Here is a 15,815-nt window from a genome sequence, read left to right on the forward strand (position 1 = left end):
TTAACATCTGAAGTTGAGTTAGCTGGTTTGGAGCAGGTATTGTACCTATCACTGAGAAAAAATGATTAAAAGTACTCAAATGGAAAGATAAGGTTGCTGAAGTGGTTTCAGTATATATCGGTATCTTGTCCACTCATATGAATTCACATCCCGCATGCCAGTATGCTCAGTATTTCATATTAACCAGTACACCAGTGCTATCATCACAATCACTGTTTAAATGCAGTTTTTCAATAGAAAATGGGATCGGTTAATTGAAGTCATATGTAGCTAATTTTGAAATTTATTTGGCATTTCCATTCACTCCTTAAAACTATTGTTATTGAAAAAATCCTGGGGACAACTCATCTGCTTCTTTTTTGATACGACTAAGATTCTGATAACACTCTATGCCAATCTTTTACATGGTATAATTCTTCACCTCTACAGCCTGCTTGGAAGAATATTTAACACAACTCAAGTGATGTTTCCTATATGCACTACAATGCCTTTATTTTACTGATATTTTAATTTGATCATTGATACCAATATTTTACTATCTGTGTCCTTGAACTTGACCATTCCAATGCACCCTTGCCTGGCCTGCCATGTCTACTCTCAGTAAGGATGAAGTTATCCAAAAATGTCATCTTTAATCAAACTTATGCCAAGTCCCGTTCACCTGTCACGATTGTCCTTGCTGACCTAAACTAGCTTCTATAAAATCAATTTTAAAATTCCCATATAAATAAAGCAAAATAATGCAGATGTTGGAAATTAAAATAGAAAATGCTGGAAAAGCTCAGCGGGTCTGGCATCTGTGGGAAGAGAAACAGAGTTAACATTTTGAGTCCAACATGACTTCTTCAGAGCTCATTTTTGTCTTCAAGTCCCTCCAAAGCCTTGTTCTTCTCTACCTCTCTGATCTCCTTCAGTCCCACAACCAAAGGGCCTTTTCTGCACTGTATGACTCTATGATTTTATGGCCTCACTCGGACGAGACCGGAAATTCCCACCAGAGCTCAACAGAGATTTCTGTTGTTGGACCATTGCCCGCACCGACTCCGTGGCGAGGACTATTATTCAAGGATATGGGACAAGTGCATGAAAATGGGATTAGCGTGCCTTTAGTGGTAAATATTGTCAGTGCAGATTCGATGGGCAAAGGGCCTTTTCTGCACGACAACTCTCTTCCAGTCTAATCTCTTGAGCATCCCAGTTTCAATTTTTCTGCTATTGGTAGCTGTGTCTTCAATTGCTAAGCCCTTAATCTCTGAAATTCCCTCCTTAGATGCTTCTCTTCCTCTCTTTTCCTTCAGGATTCTCCTTAAAACATACTTCTTCGACCAACTACCCTTATATCTTTGTACATAGCTTGGTATTTTATAAGACCCCTCTGAAACACTTGCAATGTTTTGTTATGCTACATAAACATAACTTGCTGTTGCATTTACCTTACTGAAATTTCTTTAATTCAATTCACTCCAACATATGTATCTTTCCACAGATACATAAATTCCCACTCCCCAACTTGCATTGGTAATTAGAGTCTTTCAAGCTGAATTAAGATAACACTTTTTTAAAACCCTATTTTACTTTGCAGGTGAATTCATATTTAAATTTATCAGCATCCCTGTACATGGGCATGTAATGCAAAATATGCCTCCTGGTAATTCATGCACTGAAAAAATGTTCCTGATGGCACTTTCACATAACACAAACATTAGCCCAATGACACATTCACCCACCACCAAGATGCGCAATGATGAATTCATGCACACAGCACAAAGAAACTCCTAACAAGCTCTTCATGTATTGCAGAATGATACTTATTAGCCCTTGAACTTAATTTTTTTTCCACAACTTCTGCTTGTACTACAAGTGCAAAAACTAACGTATTAATATAATAACTAGTGAGTTAGCTTCAGGGATCAGGTTGTTCAAACCGACTATGATAGGCATTCCTTGTTTTCTATTGATTGTAGACTTATTTCCCAGGATTATCAAAGAGTATTAGAACAGTTTTAATATCCTAAATGGAAAACCTCACACTGAAGGGCTCTCTTACAAGAATTTATGAGGTACTGTCTCAATGTGAGCAGTGCTATTACCCTTGATCTGAAGCCATTTCACTATTATGTTCAGCATACAATTAAACATAAAAGGGGAAGTTCCAAACATGGTTTCTCAATGCTACAAAGTGACAACCATCTTATCAGCAAATTTCTCCATTCAATATACAACCTGTAATCTGATACTTTTATCTATTTGGGAATTATTTAACACACCTGACTATATTGAATGTGAAATATAATCGAATAACTAATGGAAAGTTAACACAGCAACTCTCAAAGTGTAAGTTTCCCTATTTCATTAACTACTGTCATTAAACTAGTAAACTTTTCATATGCTTTCCCTAACTAACTGACTTACACACTTTCATATTTTACACAGATACAGGACAACAGCTGGAAGGGGGCCCATTTCATTCCACAATTATATCCTCAAATTCGATTCATTCAACCTGTCCGTGTGTAGGTAAAGTGATTTTGATAGGCAGTTTCTTATTATCATCATTATATGACAACGCAGATAAATCACTGTGTAATCATTTTAAGCTAATAATTCTTTTTTTGATATTCCGATAAACACAATGTTAATATATTAGGAGGGCTGTCTGAACAGTTTTCATGAGTTAATACTTTAAAAGGTAAACTTCATGCATTCCAGCTGCACCAGAACCTTATGGCTGCCCTGATGATCTTTCTAATATGTTAGCACCACACTCTTCTCTGTAACAGTCTACCAGGAACAGGGAGAGGTATTTGAGCCTGGCTCACAAACTACAGTAAAATTAAGAGTTCTAGTGAATGAAAGGAAATAATTGATTTGTTCTCTACACCGTAAACACTAACTTCTGAATTTTAGAGAAACAAATACCTAGATTATTGAACAGCAAGTTGGGAATGAAACTCTATAAACATGGGGATGGACTCGAAGTCATTTAAAAAAAAATCTATACTGCTATTGTTTTATTCTGATTGATAAAAACCATTGAGTTTCTGCAACACGTCATTTAGCTGCAAGGATGCGTCCAAAGATGCACCTCTTTAAGTATGAGCTCCTTCAGTGTTCTCATTGCTACTTGAGTACTGCAGGTTAACCCTAGTGTCCAATACTGTTCCCGAGCGACTTACATCCTTAAAAGTATCACCAACTTCCCGTTCAGTTTTACAATTAGCACATTTTACCCTCAATTTAGTCGAGTACTGTTTAGGAACCGCCGATTATGGAGAAGCGTGTGTTTTTCAGATAAACAATTCCGTGACTAAAAAGTAAAGCGAGAGATCCCCTCCTCCCCCCCGATATTTCTCACAAACCTTGTCTACAAATGAAGCAATGACCCCCCCGCGGTGTGTGCAGGGTTCAAAGCAATCTCGTCAATCCGGTAAAGCTCGGCAAAAAGCAGCAGCAGCATCGAAATGGGGGGGAGGGGGGGGGGGGGGGAATGAAATGAATTAAATAAATCACTGTCTTTGGAACGACAATCTTCCCAACAAATAAAACAATGAACGTTAGGTTTCACCTTTAATTTAGTATTAGGGTAGCGCAGTGACTTCCTCGGTGCGGTATTGTTAGACAGTGCGGCTTGACTAAGATCCTCCAACACTTCGATGATATCGTCAAGCACGCACCTCTTGTCGCTGTTCCGCAACATACAAATATGAGAGAAAGAATAACTGAAGCCCGAGCCGTTGACTCGCATCTCCAGCACGGCTCTGTGCATCTGCAAAATCTGATCCGCTCTCTCCAAGATATCAGCCCCCGATAGGGAGGTAAGTACCACCCGGCCGTATCTGCCCGGGGTATGCAGGTCCGAGTACAGGTTGTTCTTGGACTGGTTGATGGAGAAAAGACTGTTCACCAGGGTCCTCTCGATCTTGGCCAGGCTGTGCTTGGGCGCCACCAGCAACTCCAGGTCAGTTTCCCGCTGAAATTTATTAAGGAAGGTCGCCCCGAACAGAATGGACAGGACGGAGGGGACTGTCAGGAAAAAGACGGGATGCCTGCTCACGAATAATCCCAACCAGTAGAAACATCCCTTCAGCCCTGAGTGCACGACTTGTGGCAGCATCCTCCTCCAGCTCTTGCAGATCCCCCAGCCCTGGATCTTCCTTCCTGTAAAGCTCATCTGACATCTGGCTTTGCCCCGTTTACATGTTATTCCACACCAATCCCTTTTGGGTCTTACCCTGGAAACACTGCAGCAATTTGCAGCAGACGGCCAACTATTGATCATTCAGGGCTTTTTCTCTCTCTCTCTGCTAAAGGCCAGCCCTCGTTTCGCCATTGAGCGGTAATAGTTGTATTATTTTCACCGCATCGCCCTCCATACATATGTGCATTAGGGAGCAGTATAGGACTGTTGGAAGTGCTCTATAGGCGTACTCTAATTTATCGACCTACTGGAACCAAGTGTGTGGTTCTGAATGGGGGAGGACGCCGGATGTCTATTTATAGAGCCTTGCACACACTACACTGGATCCCGACTGAATGGAGCACAGGCTCTGGACTAGAATCGTTCAAATGACGGGCAAGGATTTTGCTGCAATTTACTGAAGTCTGCTTCAAAATTGCACAAGTTGCAGTTTGTATCCTCCCTCCCTCTCCCCTCTCCCCCCGTGTGCTGTTGCGGGGCCTCGGGGAAGTCTTATTCAGTGTTTGATTTTATATTCTTATTCGAATCTTTGAAGCCGATAGAAAACGAAGCACCTTCTGATTGTCTTATCCGGCATCATCGGGTGTCCGCAATCGGGAATCAGAGGATTGAGAGAGAGAGAGATCGCTTTGAGTTCAGTCTCTCTCTATCACTCTCTCTCTCTCTATTGTATGAGTGGTTTAACCCGATAGGCAGAGGGCTTTTTTTTTAGTTACAGTATTTCCTACAGCCTGTTTATTTATAACTAAGCACAGTATGTGTCTAAAATTATGCATGATTCCACGGGAACTGAGGAATCTCTTTTTATATTTTCTGTGTATTGCTGACTTTTCAATTGCCCTCGAATGAAATACAGATTTCAGAAATAAAAGTAAACGGTCTCAATGATCTGAACAAATGGATAAAATGATTTAAATCCACTATCCAGGCTGACATGAGAGAGATGTTTTTAACTTGTTAATCCCTGTATTGTTAACTTTTCAATCACCTTTGCTGATATGTTTAAGGGGATTGAGTGAGGCTGGAATCAAGATAAGCTTCAAAGCTTTCCCCTGCCTGAAACCCCTCATTGGCTCAAAATCTTTCTCAGATTCTGGCCTTCACTCCCAATGTGAAATGTCTGGCAGCGGAGAGGCCGCATTTCCAACAGGACATGGGCACCAGCTCCAGTTCACTGCCCACATGTGTTATGATGGGGAATTTCAGAGGGAGTTTGGTGTGGGTGAAAGTTGGCCACCTCAAACAAGGCAGGTTGGCTCGCTCAGATCCTGAGTGCCCAGTGATTTGAATTCTAACAAGATCCCAGTATCTATGACAACGTGAGGGGAATGCAGCTGGGTCCCAACAGGATTTCTAGGCTAGTGCCCTGGCCTGGAAAGCCACAGAGCAGAGATAGAGGTTGGAGGATCTGTATCAAGGAGTGGAAGCAAATGTCTTAAAATTACCCAAATGTAAAGAGCAAATTAAGGTAGCACAGAGTGGGGAAAGAGCAGGGAAATGGAACCAAATTGATAGATTATTTGGAGAACCAGTAGGAGCAAGGTGGGCCGAGTGGCTTTGTGCTGTAAAATCCTGTGATTGCACAAGTCTACGAAACATACCTTGGGCTCCATGTGTGCCACCAGATCAAGGGGATTAAGCTATTGTGTTGGATGATCATAATGAATGGTGGAGCAGGCTCAAAGAGCCTCCCATTTTCTATGTTTTTAAGTTATTGCAGAAGTGAACTGAGGATTGAGCATTAAGCCACAATATAGCAACGGAAGAATGGATATGGGTGCCAATGCAATTCCTCAAAACTACCATCTACTGCAGTATGTGAGAGGGCCAGCTGATGCTAATACATTGGGCATGCAACACCCAACAATTTATTTACAAATTTGATTTTACCTGGCTAATGGGAGGGCTACATAAGCTTGTGGCTCTCTGCATTCAGACAATCTCCGAGCAATTTGGGAAGGTACAGAGAACTCAGTGACATACGTGTTTGATGGAAACACTGGGTAATGAACTTTTGGAAATATGCAAGCTAATATAACAGTTACTGCTCACAACAAGTTGTGACAAATTTCAGCCCTCCCAAAAGCAAAAATATGGATGAAGCACTTGTGTGACATATATGTTTCAGAATGGGTATGTACAGAAGCTGCCAGATCTCCGGACATACCCTATCCTGGAAAATAACTCAATCCAGACATCGCCATCCAGACAAACCCAGCTGATGCCAGGAAGATAAGAGAGAATCAATACCGACCACAGTCACAAGCTTTCAACAATTTCTTTCTATTTGGACACTAAATCCCCAAAACCTCTCATGGGGTAATAACCCAACCCCGAGAGTCCCTCTCCTATTACCAAATTACCCAAAGCAACAGCAAAACCTGTATTTATATCGCACCTTTGATATAATGTCCAAAGGTGCTTCGCAGGAACGTTGTCAAACAAAATTTGACATTGAGCCACATTAGAAGATATTAAGATTGATGGTTAAAGAGGTAGTGTATGAGGAGCATCTTAAAGGAGGAAAGAAGCATAGAAAGGAGGGCAGATTCAGCAACATAGGAAAAGGAGTAGGACTTTCAACTCCTTAAATCTGTTCCACCATTCATTAAGATCATCACTGATCTGCAACCTGACTCCAACCTAACTTGTTATATTATTCATTCGTGGAACATGGGCATCGCTGGCTGGCCAGCATTCATTGCCCATCCCTAGTTGCCTGAGGGCAGTTGAGAGTGGCTTTGGAGTCACATGTCGGCCAGACCAGGAAAGGGCATAGAATCATAGAGTCATAGAAGTTTACAGCATGGAAATAGGCCCTTCAGCCCAGCTTGTCCATGACGCCCTTTTTTTAACCCCTAAGCTCATCCCAATTGCCCGCATTTGGCCCATATCCCTCTATACCCATCTTACCCATGTAACTATCTAAACGCTTTTTAATAGACAGAATTGTACCTGCCTCTACTACTACCTCTGGCAGCTAATTCCAGACACTCACCACCCTCTGTGTGAAAAAATTGCCCCTCTGGACTCTTTTGTATCTCTCTCTTCCCACCTTAAACCTATGCCCTCTAGTTTTAGACTCCCCTACCTTTGGGAAAATATATTGACTATCTAGCTGATCTATGCCCCTCATTATTTTATAGGCCTCTGTAAAATCACCCCTGAGCCTCCTACGCTCCAGAGAAAAAAGTCCCAGTCTTTCCAGCCTCTCCTTATAACTCAAACCATCAAGTACCAGTAGCATCCTAGTAAATCTTTTCTGCACTCTTTCTAGTTTAATAATATCCTTTTTATAATAGGGTGACCAGAACTGTACACAGTATTCCAAGTGTGGCCTTACCAATGTCTTGTACAACTTCAACAAGACGTCCCAACTCCTGTATTCAATGTTCTGACCAATGAAACCAAGCATGCCAAATGCCTTCTTCACCATTCTGTCCACCTGTGACTCCACTTTCAAGGAGCTATGAACCTGTACCCCTAGATCTCTTTGTTCCCTAACTCTCCCCAACGCCCTACCATTAACTGACTAAGTCCTGCCCTGGTTCGATCGACCAAAATGCATCACCTCGCATTTATCTAGATTAAACTCCATCTGCCATTCGTCAGCCCACTGGCCCAATTGATCAAGATCCTGTTGTAATCCTAGATAACTTTCTTCACTGTCCACAATGCCACCAATCTTGGTGTCATCTGCAAACTTACTAACTATGCCTACTAAATTCTCATCCAAATCATTAATATAAATGACAAATAACAGTGGACCCAGCACCAATCCCTGAGGCACACCACTGGTCACAGACCTCCAGTTTGAAAAACAACCCTCTAAACCACCCTGTGTCTTCTGTCATCAAGCCAATTTTGTATCCATTTGGCTACATCACTCTGGATTCCGTGAGATTTAACCTTATGCAACAACCTACTATGCGGTACCTTGTCAAAGGCCTTGCTAAAGTCCATGTAGGCAACATCAACTGCACTGCCCTCATTTACCTTCTTGGTTACCCCTTCAAAAGACTCAATCAAATTTGTGAGACATGATTTTCCATTCACAAAGCCATGATGACTGTCCCTAATCAGTCCTTGCGTCTCTAAATGCCTGTAGATCCAGTCTCTCAAAATACCTTCTAAAAACTTGTCCACTACAGATGTGTAGTAGATTAACTTCCCTAAAGGACTTTAGTGAACCAGATGGGTTTTCCTGACAAGCAGCAATGGTTTCATGGACATCAGTAGATTCTTAATTCCAATTTTATTTTTGATTGAATTCAAGTTCCACCATCTGCTGAGGCAGGATTCAAACCCAGGTCCCCAGAACATTAGCCGAATTTCTGGATTAATAGTCTAGTGATAATACCACTAGGCCATCACCTCCCCCTTTGCCCCATATGCCTTTATACCTTTGGATATTAAAAACCTCACAATCTTAGATTTAAAATTCAGGATCAATTGCAGTTTGTGGAAGAGGGTTCCAATATTCTATCATCCTTTGTTTGCAGAACTGTTTCCTATTTTCTCTCCTGAAAGATCTAACTCTAATTTTTAGACCATAGCCCCTAGTCCTTGACTCCTCAACCAGTGCAAATAGTTTTCTCTACCTACTCTTTATGGAGAGTTTGAATCATGATGCTAATGGTGGAGCAATTAAAACCAAAGTTACGCAAAAGGCCAGTATTGAAGCACTGCAGATATCTTGGAGGATTGTGAGGTTGGAAGAGATTACAGACATAGGGAGGGGTGAGGTGACTAAGGGATCTGAAAACAAGGATGAGAATTTTGAAGTCAAGAACTCTGTTTCATCCTTAGTGGAAGCTGGACACAGCAGCCCAGATTTTTGGGGAGTCATGGAAGCTCTGGAGACCTTTTAAAATAACATGTGAGATCTGGATATGGAGATCCCAACCCCATTTCTGATTGATCCTCTTTTTGCTGGTAGGGGAAAGGGGTTGAGGTGAGACTCACACATGAGGAAATCCTGAACTCAGCTGGGCCATTTGAACACAGTGCTGAGTTAAACAGACTCAATTTTGACCGTAGCAAGGGTCTTAACCCACAGTATGCGGGATAGAAATGTTTAGAATAGACATAAATGCTTTTGGAAGGTGAATAGGCCTGAAGAACTGTTAATCTGTGAAGTTATTTAAGTCCCCAGCCCTTTAAATAAACAGACTGCCTGCGCTAGTGAGAGGTGGGAAAATACTCTATTCTGGAAGTTGCAATAGCTCTTTGTTGACATTACCTTAAGAGTTCTTTATGAATGCTTGGCTACTTACAAAAAACTATCATTATCTCAGCAGAGGTTCTAAGTTTACAGCTCAAGGATGTTATTAAAGGATTACTTGTCTTTGATATTGGGTTATGGATAGGAATTTGCTTTTGTAAGGGCTTAAACAATTATGGAGATGTAAATGTTTTGAATGCACTTTCATGAATGGGAATTTTTATATATAGTGAAGGCGACAGTAGATATTTAGACCTTTATTTTATTTTATCCCAACATGGCTCCTGAGGTCTGCCCTTGGTGGCTACTGGGTGAGTTGGCATAGAGTGTGTAAGGGCCAAGGCTGCTGGGTGAGTTGGTATGAGTTGGCATTAAGTTGACATGAAGAGTACCAAGGGCCATGGGGTTTATGGGGCGCATGAGCTGGGATGGATAGGGCATGGAAAATGTGGAAGTGAGAGAGGTGTGAGGGATGAGGGCTCAAGGGCCTAAAATGTATGCAAACAACAGAGACAAAGTTCAAGAGAATCCAGGCAGGCCTTTTAAACAGTTTGTCTCAGCACTTGAAAACCCTTGTGGCTGTCTCCTGGGGCAGGGGGCAGGCCTGACTCCATCCTCCATCCCCCCAGAATGAAGATCCTGCTATTGGGGGGCAGTTTCTCCTGGGATAGATGCAGTAAGCTGGGAAATTTCCTGACTTGTGCCAACCACCTTAGGTGTAAAAATATGAGCCTATGTTTTTGGATATTGTTGTCGAGGGATGCATAGTGATAAGAAACAGGAGGGGACAAAGGATATATCTTTGGGGAACAGCAGAGGTATTGATGCTGGAGGGGAAGAGAAGCCATTGCAGATTATTTTCAGGATAATGTTTAGATAACTAAATTGCGCACAATTCCCAGAAGACACATAATTGCACCAACATGCTTTATATATTTTGATGATTTTCCTATCCTGAACTATTCTTCGAACTATTTCCTCAAAATGATAACTAAGTTAAAATTGGTGGAATCATATATGCAAAATATTAGCTTGGCTAAGTGCTAATGTTCACCTCTGGATCAGAAGGTATGGGTTCAAGCCAAACTCCAGAGACATTAGCACATAACATAGGTTGATGTTTCAGTGTTGCACCATTGTAGGTGTGGTCTTTCAGATGTTAGGGGCATTGATACTGTTCTCTGTGACCAGGATTAAGAATCCCGAAGGTTGTGTTGCCTGCCTGGTGCTCGGGTTCGGGATGCAACCCTTAGGGAGCTGTGACCACAATATGATAGAACTTACCCTGCAGTTTGAGAGGGAGAAGCCGGAATCCGATGTAATGGTATTACAATTAAATAAAGGTAACTACGAAGACATGAGGGAGGAGCTGGCCAGAGTTGATTGGAAAGGGAACCTAACGGAGAAGACAGTGGAACAGCAATGGCAGGAGTTTTGGGGGGTTATTCGGGAGGCACAACAGAAATTCATCCCAAGGAGGAGGAAACATACTTAAGGGGAGGACGAGGCATCCATGGCTGACGAGGGAAGACAAGGACAGCATAAAAGCAAAAGAAAACGCATACAAAGTGGCGAGGATTAGTGGGAAGCCAGAGGATTGGGAAGCCTTTAAAAGTGAGCAGAGGACAACTAAAAAAGCAACAAAGGGGAGAAGATGAAATATGAGTGTAAGCTAGCTAGTAATATAAAAGAAGATAAGAAGAGCTTTTTCAATATATGAAAGGTAGGAGAGAGGCAAAAATAGACATTGGACCACTGGAAACTGAGGTTGGAGAAGTAATAGTAGGAAACAAAGAAATGGCAGAGGAACTGAATAGTTACTTTGCATCAGTCTTCACGGTGGAAGACACCAGTGGGACGCCAGAGCTCCAGGAGAATCAGGGGGTAGAGATGAGTGCAGTAGCCATCACTAAGGAGAAGGTTCTGGGAAAACTGAAAGGTCTGAAGATGGATAAATCACCTGGATCGGATGGACTACATCCCCGGGTTCTAAAAGAGATAGCTGAGGAAATTGTGGAGGCATTGGTGGTGATCTTTCAGGAATCACTGGAAGCAGGGAGGGTACCAGAGGACTGGAAAGTAGCTAATGTAACACCACTGTTTAAGAAGGGAGGGAGGCAGCAGACATGAAATTATAGGCCGGTCAACCTGACTTCTGTCATTGGCAAGATTTTAGAGTCCATTATTAAAGATGAGATCGTGGAGTACAGTAAGTGCATGATAAAATAGGACTGAGTCAGCACGGCTTCGTCAAGGGGAGGTCATGTTTGACAAATCTGTTAGAGTTCTTTGAGGAGGTAACAAGGAAGTTATATAAAGGAGAACTAGTGGACATGATTTATTTAGAGTTCTAGAAGGCCTTTGACAAGGTGCTGCATAGGAGGCTGTTAAATAAGTTAAGAGCCTATGGTGTTAAAAGTAAGATCCTGGCATGGATAGAGGATTGGCTGACTGGCAGAAGGCAGAGAGTAGGGATAAAGGGGTCCTTATCAGGGTGGTAGCTGGTGTCTAGTGGTGTGCCTCAGGGGTCGATGCTGGGACCACAACTTTTCACAATATACAATTGGGAAGAAGAACTGAAGGCACTGTTGCTAAGTTTGCAGATGATATAAAGATATGTAGAGGGACAGGTAGTATTGAGGAAGCAGGGGGGATGCAGAAGGACTTGGACAGATTAGGAGAGTGGGCAAAGAAGTGGCAGATGGAATACAATGTGGAAAAGTGTGAGGTTATGCACTTTGGAAGGAGGAATGGAGGCATAGACTATTTTCTAAATGGGGAAATGCTTAGTAAATAGGTAGGAGAAGGGACGGGGATTTAAAACAGGAATTTCGGGAGCTGGGCTGGAAGCTGAGAGCAAAGACAAAACATGTGGTCATCTCTGGTACGCTACCGGTGCCACGTGATAGCGAGTTGAGGAACAGGGAGAGAGTGCACTTAAACATGTGGTTGCAGGGATGGTGCAGGAGTGAGGGTTTCAGATACGTGGATAATTGGAACACGTTCTGGGGAAGGTGGGACCTCTACAAACAGGACGGGGTGCACCTGAACCAGAGGGGCACCAATATCCTGGGAGGGAAATTTGCTACGGCTCTTCAGGGGGATTTAAACTAATTTGTCAGGGGAGTGGGAAAAGGAGTTGTAGTCCGGAAGTCAGTGTTGAGGGTGGTGAGGTATTGGGGAAGGTATCAAGGTCAAGGGTGGGTACCGGTAGACAGGAAGGTGGGTTGAAGTGTGTCTACTTCAATGCAAGGAGCATCCGGAACAAGGTGGATGAACTTGGGGCGTGGATTGCTACTTGGGACTACGATGTTGTGGCCATTACGGAGACGTGGGTAGAACAAGGACAGGAATGGTTGTTGGACGTTCCGGGGTATAGATGTTTCAGTAAGTGTAGGGAAGCTGGTAAAAGAGGTGGAGGAGTAGCATTGTTAATCAAGGATAGTTTAACGGCTGCGGAAAAGCACTTTGAGGGGGATATGCACACTGAGGTAATATGGGCTGCAGTTAGAAACAGGAAAGGAGCGGTCACGTTGTTAGGAGTTTACTATAGGCCCCCAAATAGTAATAGAGATGTGGAGGAAGAAATTGCTAAGCAGATTATGGATACGTGTGGGGGTCACAGGGTAGTTGTCATGGGGGACTTTAACTTTCCAAATATTGATTGGAACCTTTGTAGGTCGAATAGTTTGGATGGGGCACTTTTTGTGCAGTGTGTGCAGGAGGGTTTCCTGACACAATATGTGGATAGGCCGACAAGGGGTGAGGCCACATTGGATTTGGTACTGGGAAATGAACCGGGCCAAGTGTTAGATTTGGTTGTGGGAGAGAACTTTGGAGATAGTGACCACAATTCGGTGTCTTTTGTTATTGCAATGGAGAGGGATAGGGCCGGACGGCAGGGCAAGGCTTACAATTGGGGGAGAGGTAATTATGATGCGATTAGGCAAGAATTAGGGGGCATAAGATGGGAACAGAAACTGTCAGGGAAAGGCACTGATGAAAAGTGGAACTTTTTCAAGGAACAAATACTGGGTGTCCTTGATAGGTATGTCCCTGTCAGGCAGGGAGGAAATGGCCGAGTGAGGGAACCGTGGTTCACAAAAGAGGTGGAATGTCTTGTGAAAAGGAAGAGGGAAGCTTATGTAGGGATGAGGAAACAAGGTTCAGATGGCTCGATTGAGGGTTACAAGTTAGCAAGGAATGAGCTGAAAAAGGGGCTGAGGAGAGCTAGGAGGGGACATGAGAAGTCCTTGGCGGGTCGGATCAAGGAAAACCCCAAGGCTTTTTACTCTTATGTGAGGAATAAAAGAATGACCAGGGTGAGGTTAGGGCCGGTCAAGGACAGTGGTGGGAACTTGTGTATGGAATCAGTAGAGATAGGCGAGGTGATGAATGAATACTTTTCTTCAGTGTTCACCAAGGAGAGGGGCCATGTTTTTCAGGAAGAGAAGGTGTTACAGGCTAATAGGCTGGAGGAAATAGATGTTCGGAGGGAGGATGTATTGGCAGTTTTGAATAAACTGAAGGTCGATAAGTCCCCTGGGCCTGATGAAATGTATCCTAGGATTCTTTGGGAGGCGAGGGATGAGATTGCAGAGCCTTTGACTTTGATCTTTGGGTCCTCGCTGTCCACGGGGATGGTGCCGGAGGACTGGAGAGTGGCAAATGCTGTTCCTCTGTTTAAGAAAGGGAATAGAAATGACCCTGGTAATTATAGACCGGTTAGTCTGACTTCGGTGGTTGGTAAATTGATGGAAAAGGTCCTTAGGGATGGGATTTACGACCATTTAGAAAGATGCGGATTAATCCGGGATAGTCAGCACGGATTTGTGAAGGGCAAATCGTGCCTCACAAATTTGATAGAATTTTTTGAGGAGGTAACTAGGTGTGTTGATGAAGGTAGGGCGGTTGATGTCATATACATGGATTTTAGTAAGGCGTTTGATAAGGTCCCCCATGGTCGGCTTATGATGAAAGTAAGGAGGTGTGGGATAGAGGGAAAGTTGGCCGATTGGATAGGTAACTGGCTATCTGATCGAAGACAGAGGGTGGTGGTGGATGGAAAATTTTCGGACTGGAGGCAGGTTGCTAGCGGAGTGCCGCAGGGATCGGTGCTTGGTCCTCTGCTCTTTGTGATTTTTATTAATGACTTAGAGGAGGGGGCTGAAGGGTGGATCAGTAAATTTGCTGATGACACCAAGATTGGTGGAGTAGTGGATGAGGTGGAGGGCTGTTGTAGGCTGCAAAGAGACATAGATAGGATGCAAAGCTGGGCTGAAAAATGGCAAATGGAGTTTAACCCTGATAAATGTGAGGTGATTCATTTTGGTAGGACAAATTTAAATGTGGATTACAGGGTCAAAGGTAGGGTTCTGAAGACTGTGGAGGAACAGAGAGATCTTGGGGTCCATATCCACAGATCTCTAAAGGTTGCCACTCAAGTGGATAGAGCTGTGAAGAAGGCATATAGTGTGTTAGCTTTTATTAACAGGGGGTTGGAGTTTAAGAGCCGTGGGGTTATGCTGCAACTGTACAGGACCTTGGTGAGACCGCATTTGGAATATTGCGTGCAGTTCTGGTCACCTCACTATAAGAAGGATGTGGAAGCGCTGGAGAGAGTGCAGAGGAGATTTACCAGGATGCTGCCTGGTTTGGAGGGTAGGTCTTATGAGGAAAGGTTGAGGGAGCTAGGGCTGTTCTCTCTGGAGCGGAGGAGGCTGAGGGGAGACTTAATAGAGGTTTATAAAATGATGAAGGGGATAGATAGAGTGAACGTTCAAAGACTATTTCCTCGGGTGGATGGAGCTATTACAAGGGGGCATAACTATAGGGTTCATGGTGGGAGATATAGGAAGGATATCAGAGGTAGGTTCTTCACGCAGAGAGTGGTTGGGGTGTGGAATGGACTGCCTGCAGTGATAGTGGAGTCAGACACTTTAGGAACATTTAAGCGGTTATTGGATAGGCACATGGAGCACACCAGGATGGTAGGGAGTGGGATAGCTTGATCTTGGTTTCAGATGAAGGTCGGCACAACATCGTGGGCCGAAGGGCCTGTTCTGTGCTGTACTGTTCTATGTTCTATGTTCTAAATCAGCAGCACAAAGGGACTTGGGAGTCCTTGTTCAAGATTCTCTTAACGTTAAAGTGCAGGTTCAGTTGGCAGTTAGGAAGGCAAATGCAATGTTAGCATTTATGTCAAGAGGGTTAGAATACAAGAGCAGGGATGTACTTCTGAAGCTATATAAGGCTCTGGTCAGACCCCATTTGAAGTATTGTGAGCAGTTTTGGGCCCCGTATCTAAGGAAGGATGTGCTGGCTTTGGAAAGGGTCCAGAGGAGGTTCACAAGAATGATCCCTGGAATGGACAACTTGTTGTATGCGGAATGA

At 43.3% G+C, this 15,815-nt stretch overlaps 1 protein-coding gene across 1 annotated transcript in view; it reads right to left on the reverse strand.

Annotated features, from left to right (window-relative positions):
• ptchd4 (patched domain containing 4) overlaps positions 1-4,117 on the reverse strand; it is an 89,523-nt gene extending 85,406 nt beyond the window's left edge. Inside the window, exon 1 of the mRNA XM_078213731.1 lies at positions 3,566-4,117. Within this exon, the coding sequence (XP_078069857.1) occupies positions 3,566-4,114 (549 nt within the window). The 5' untranslated portion in view covers positions 4,115-4,117. The remainder of the gene's footprint in view (positions 1-3,565) is intronic.
• Between the last annotated feature and the right edge of the window lie 11,698 nt (positions 4,118-15,815).

Source organism: Mustelus asterias, chromosome 5 (genome assembly GCF_964213995.1).
Source record: "Mustelus asterias chromosome 5, sMusAst1.hap1.1, whole genome shotgun sequence".
NCBI lineage: Eukaryota > Metazoa > Chordata > Chondrichthyes > Carcharhiniformes > Triakidae > Mustelus > Mustelus asterias.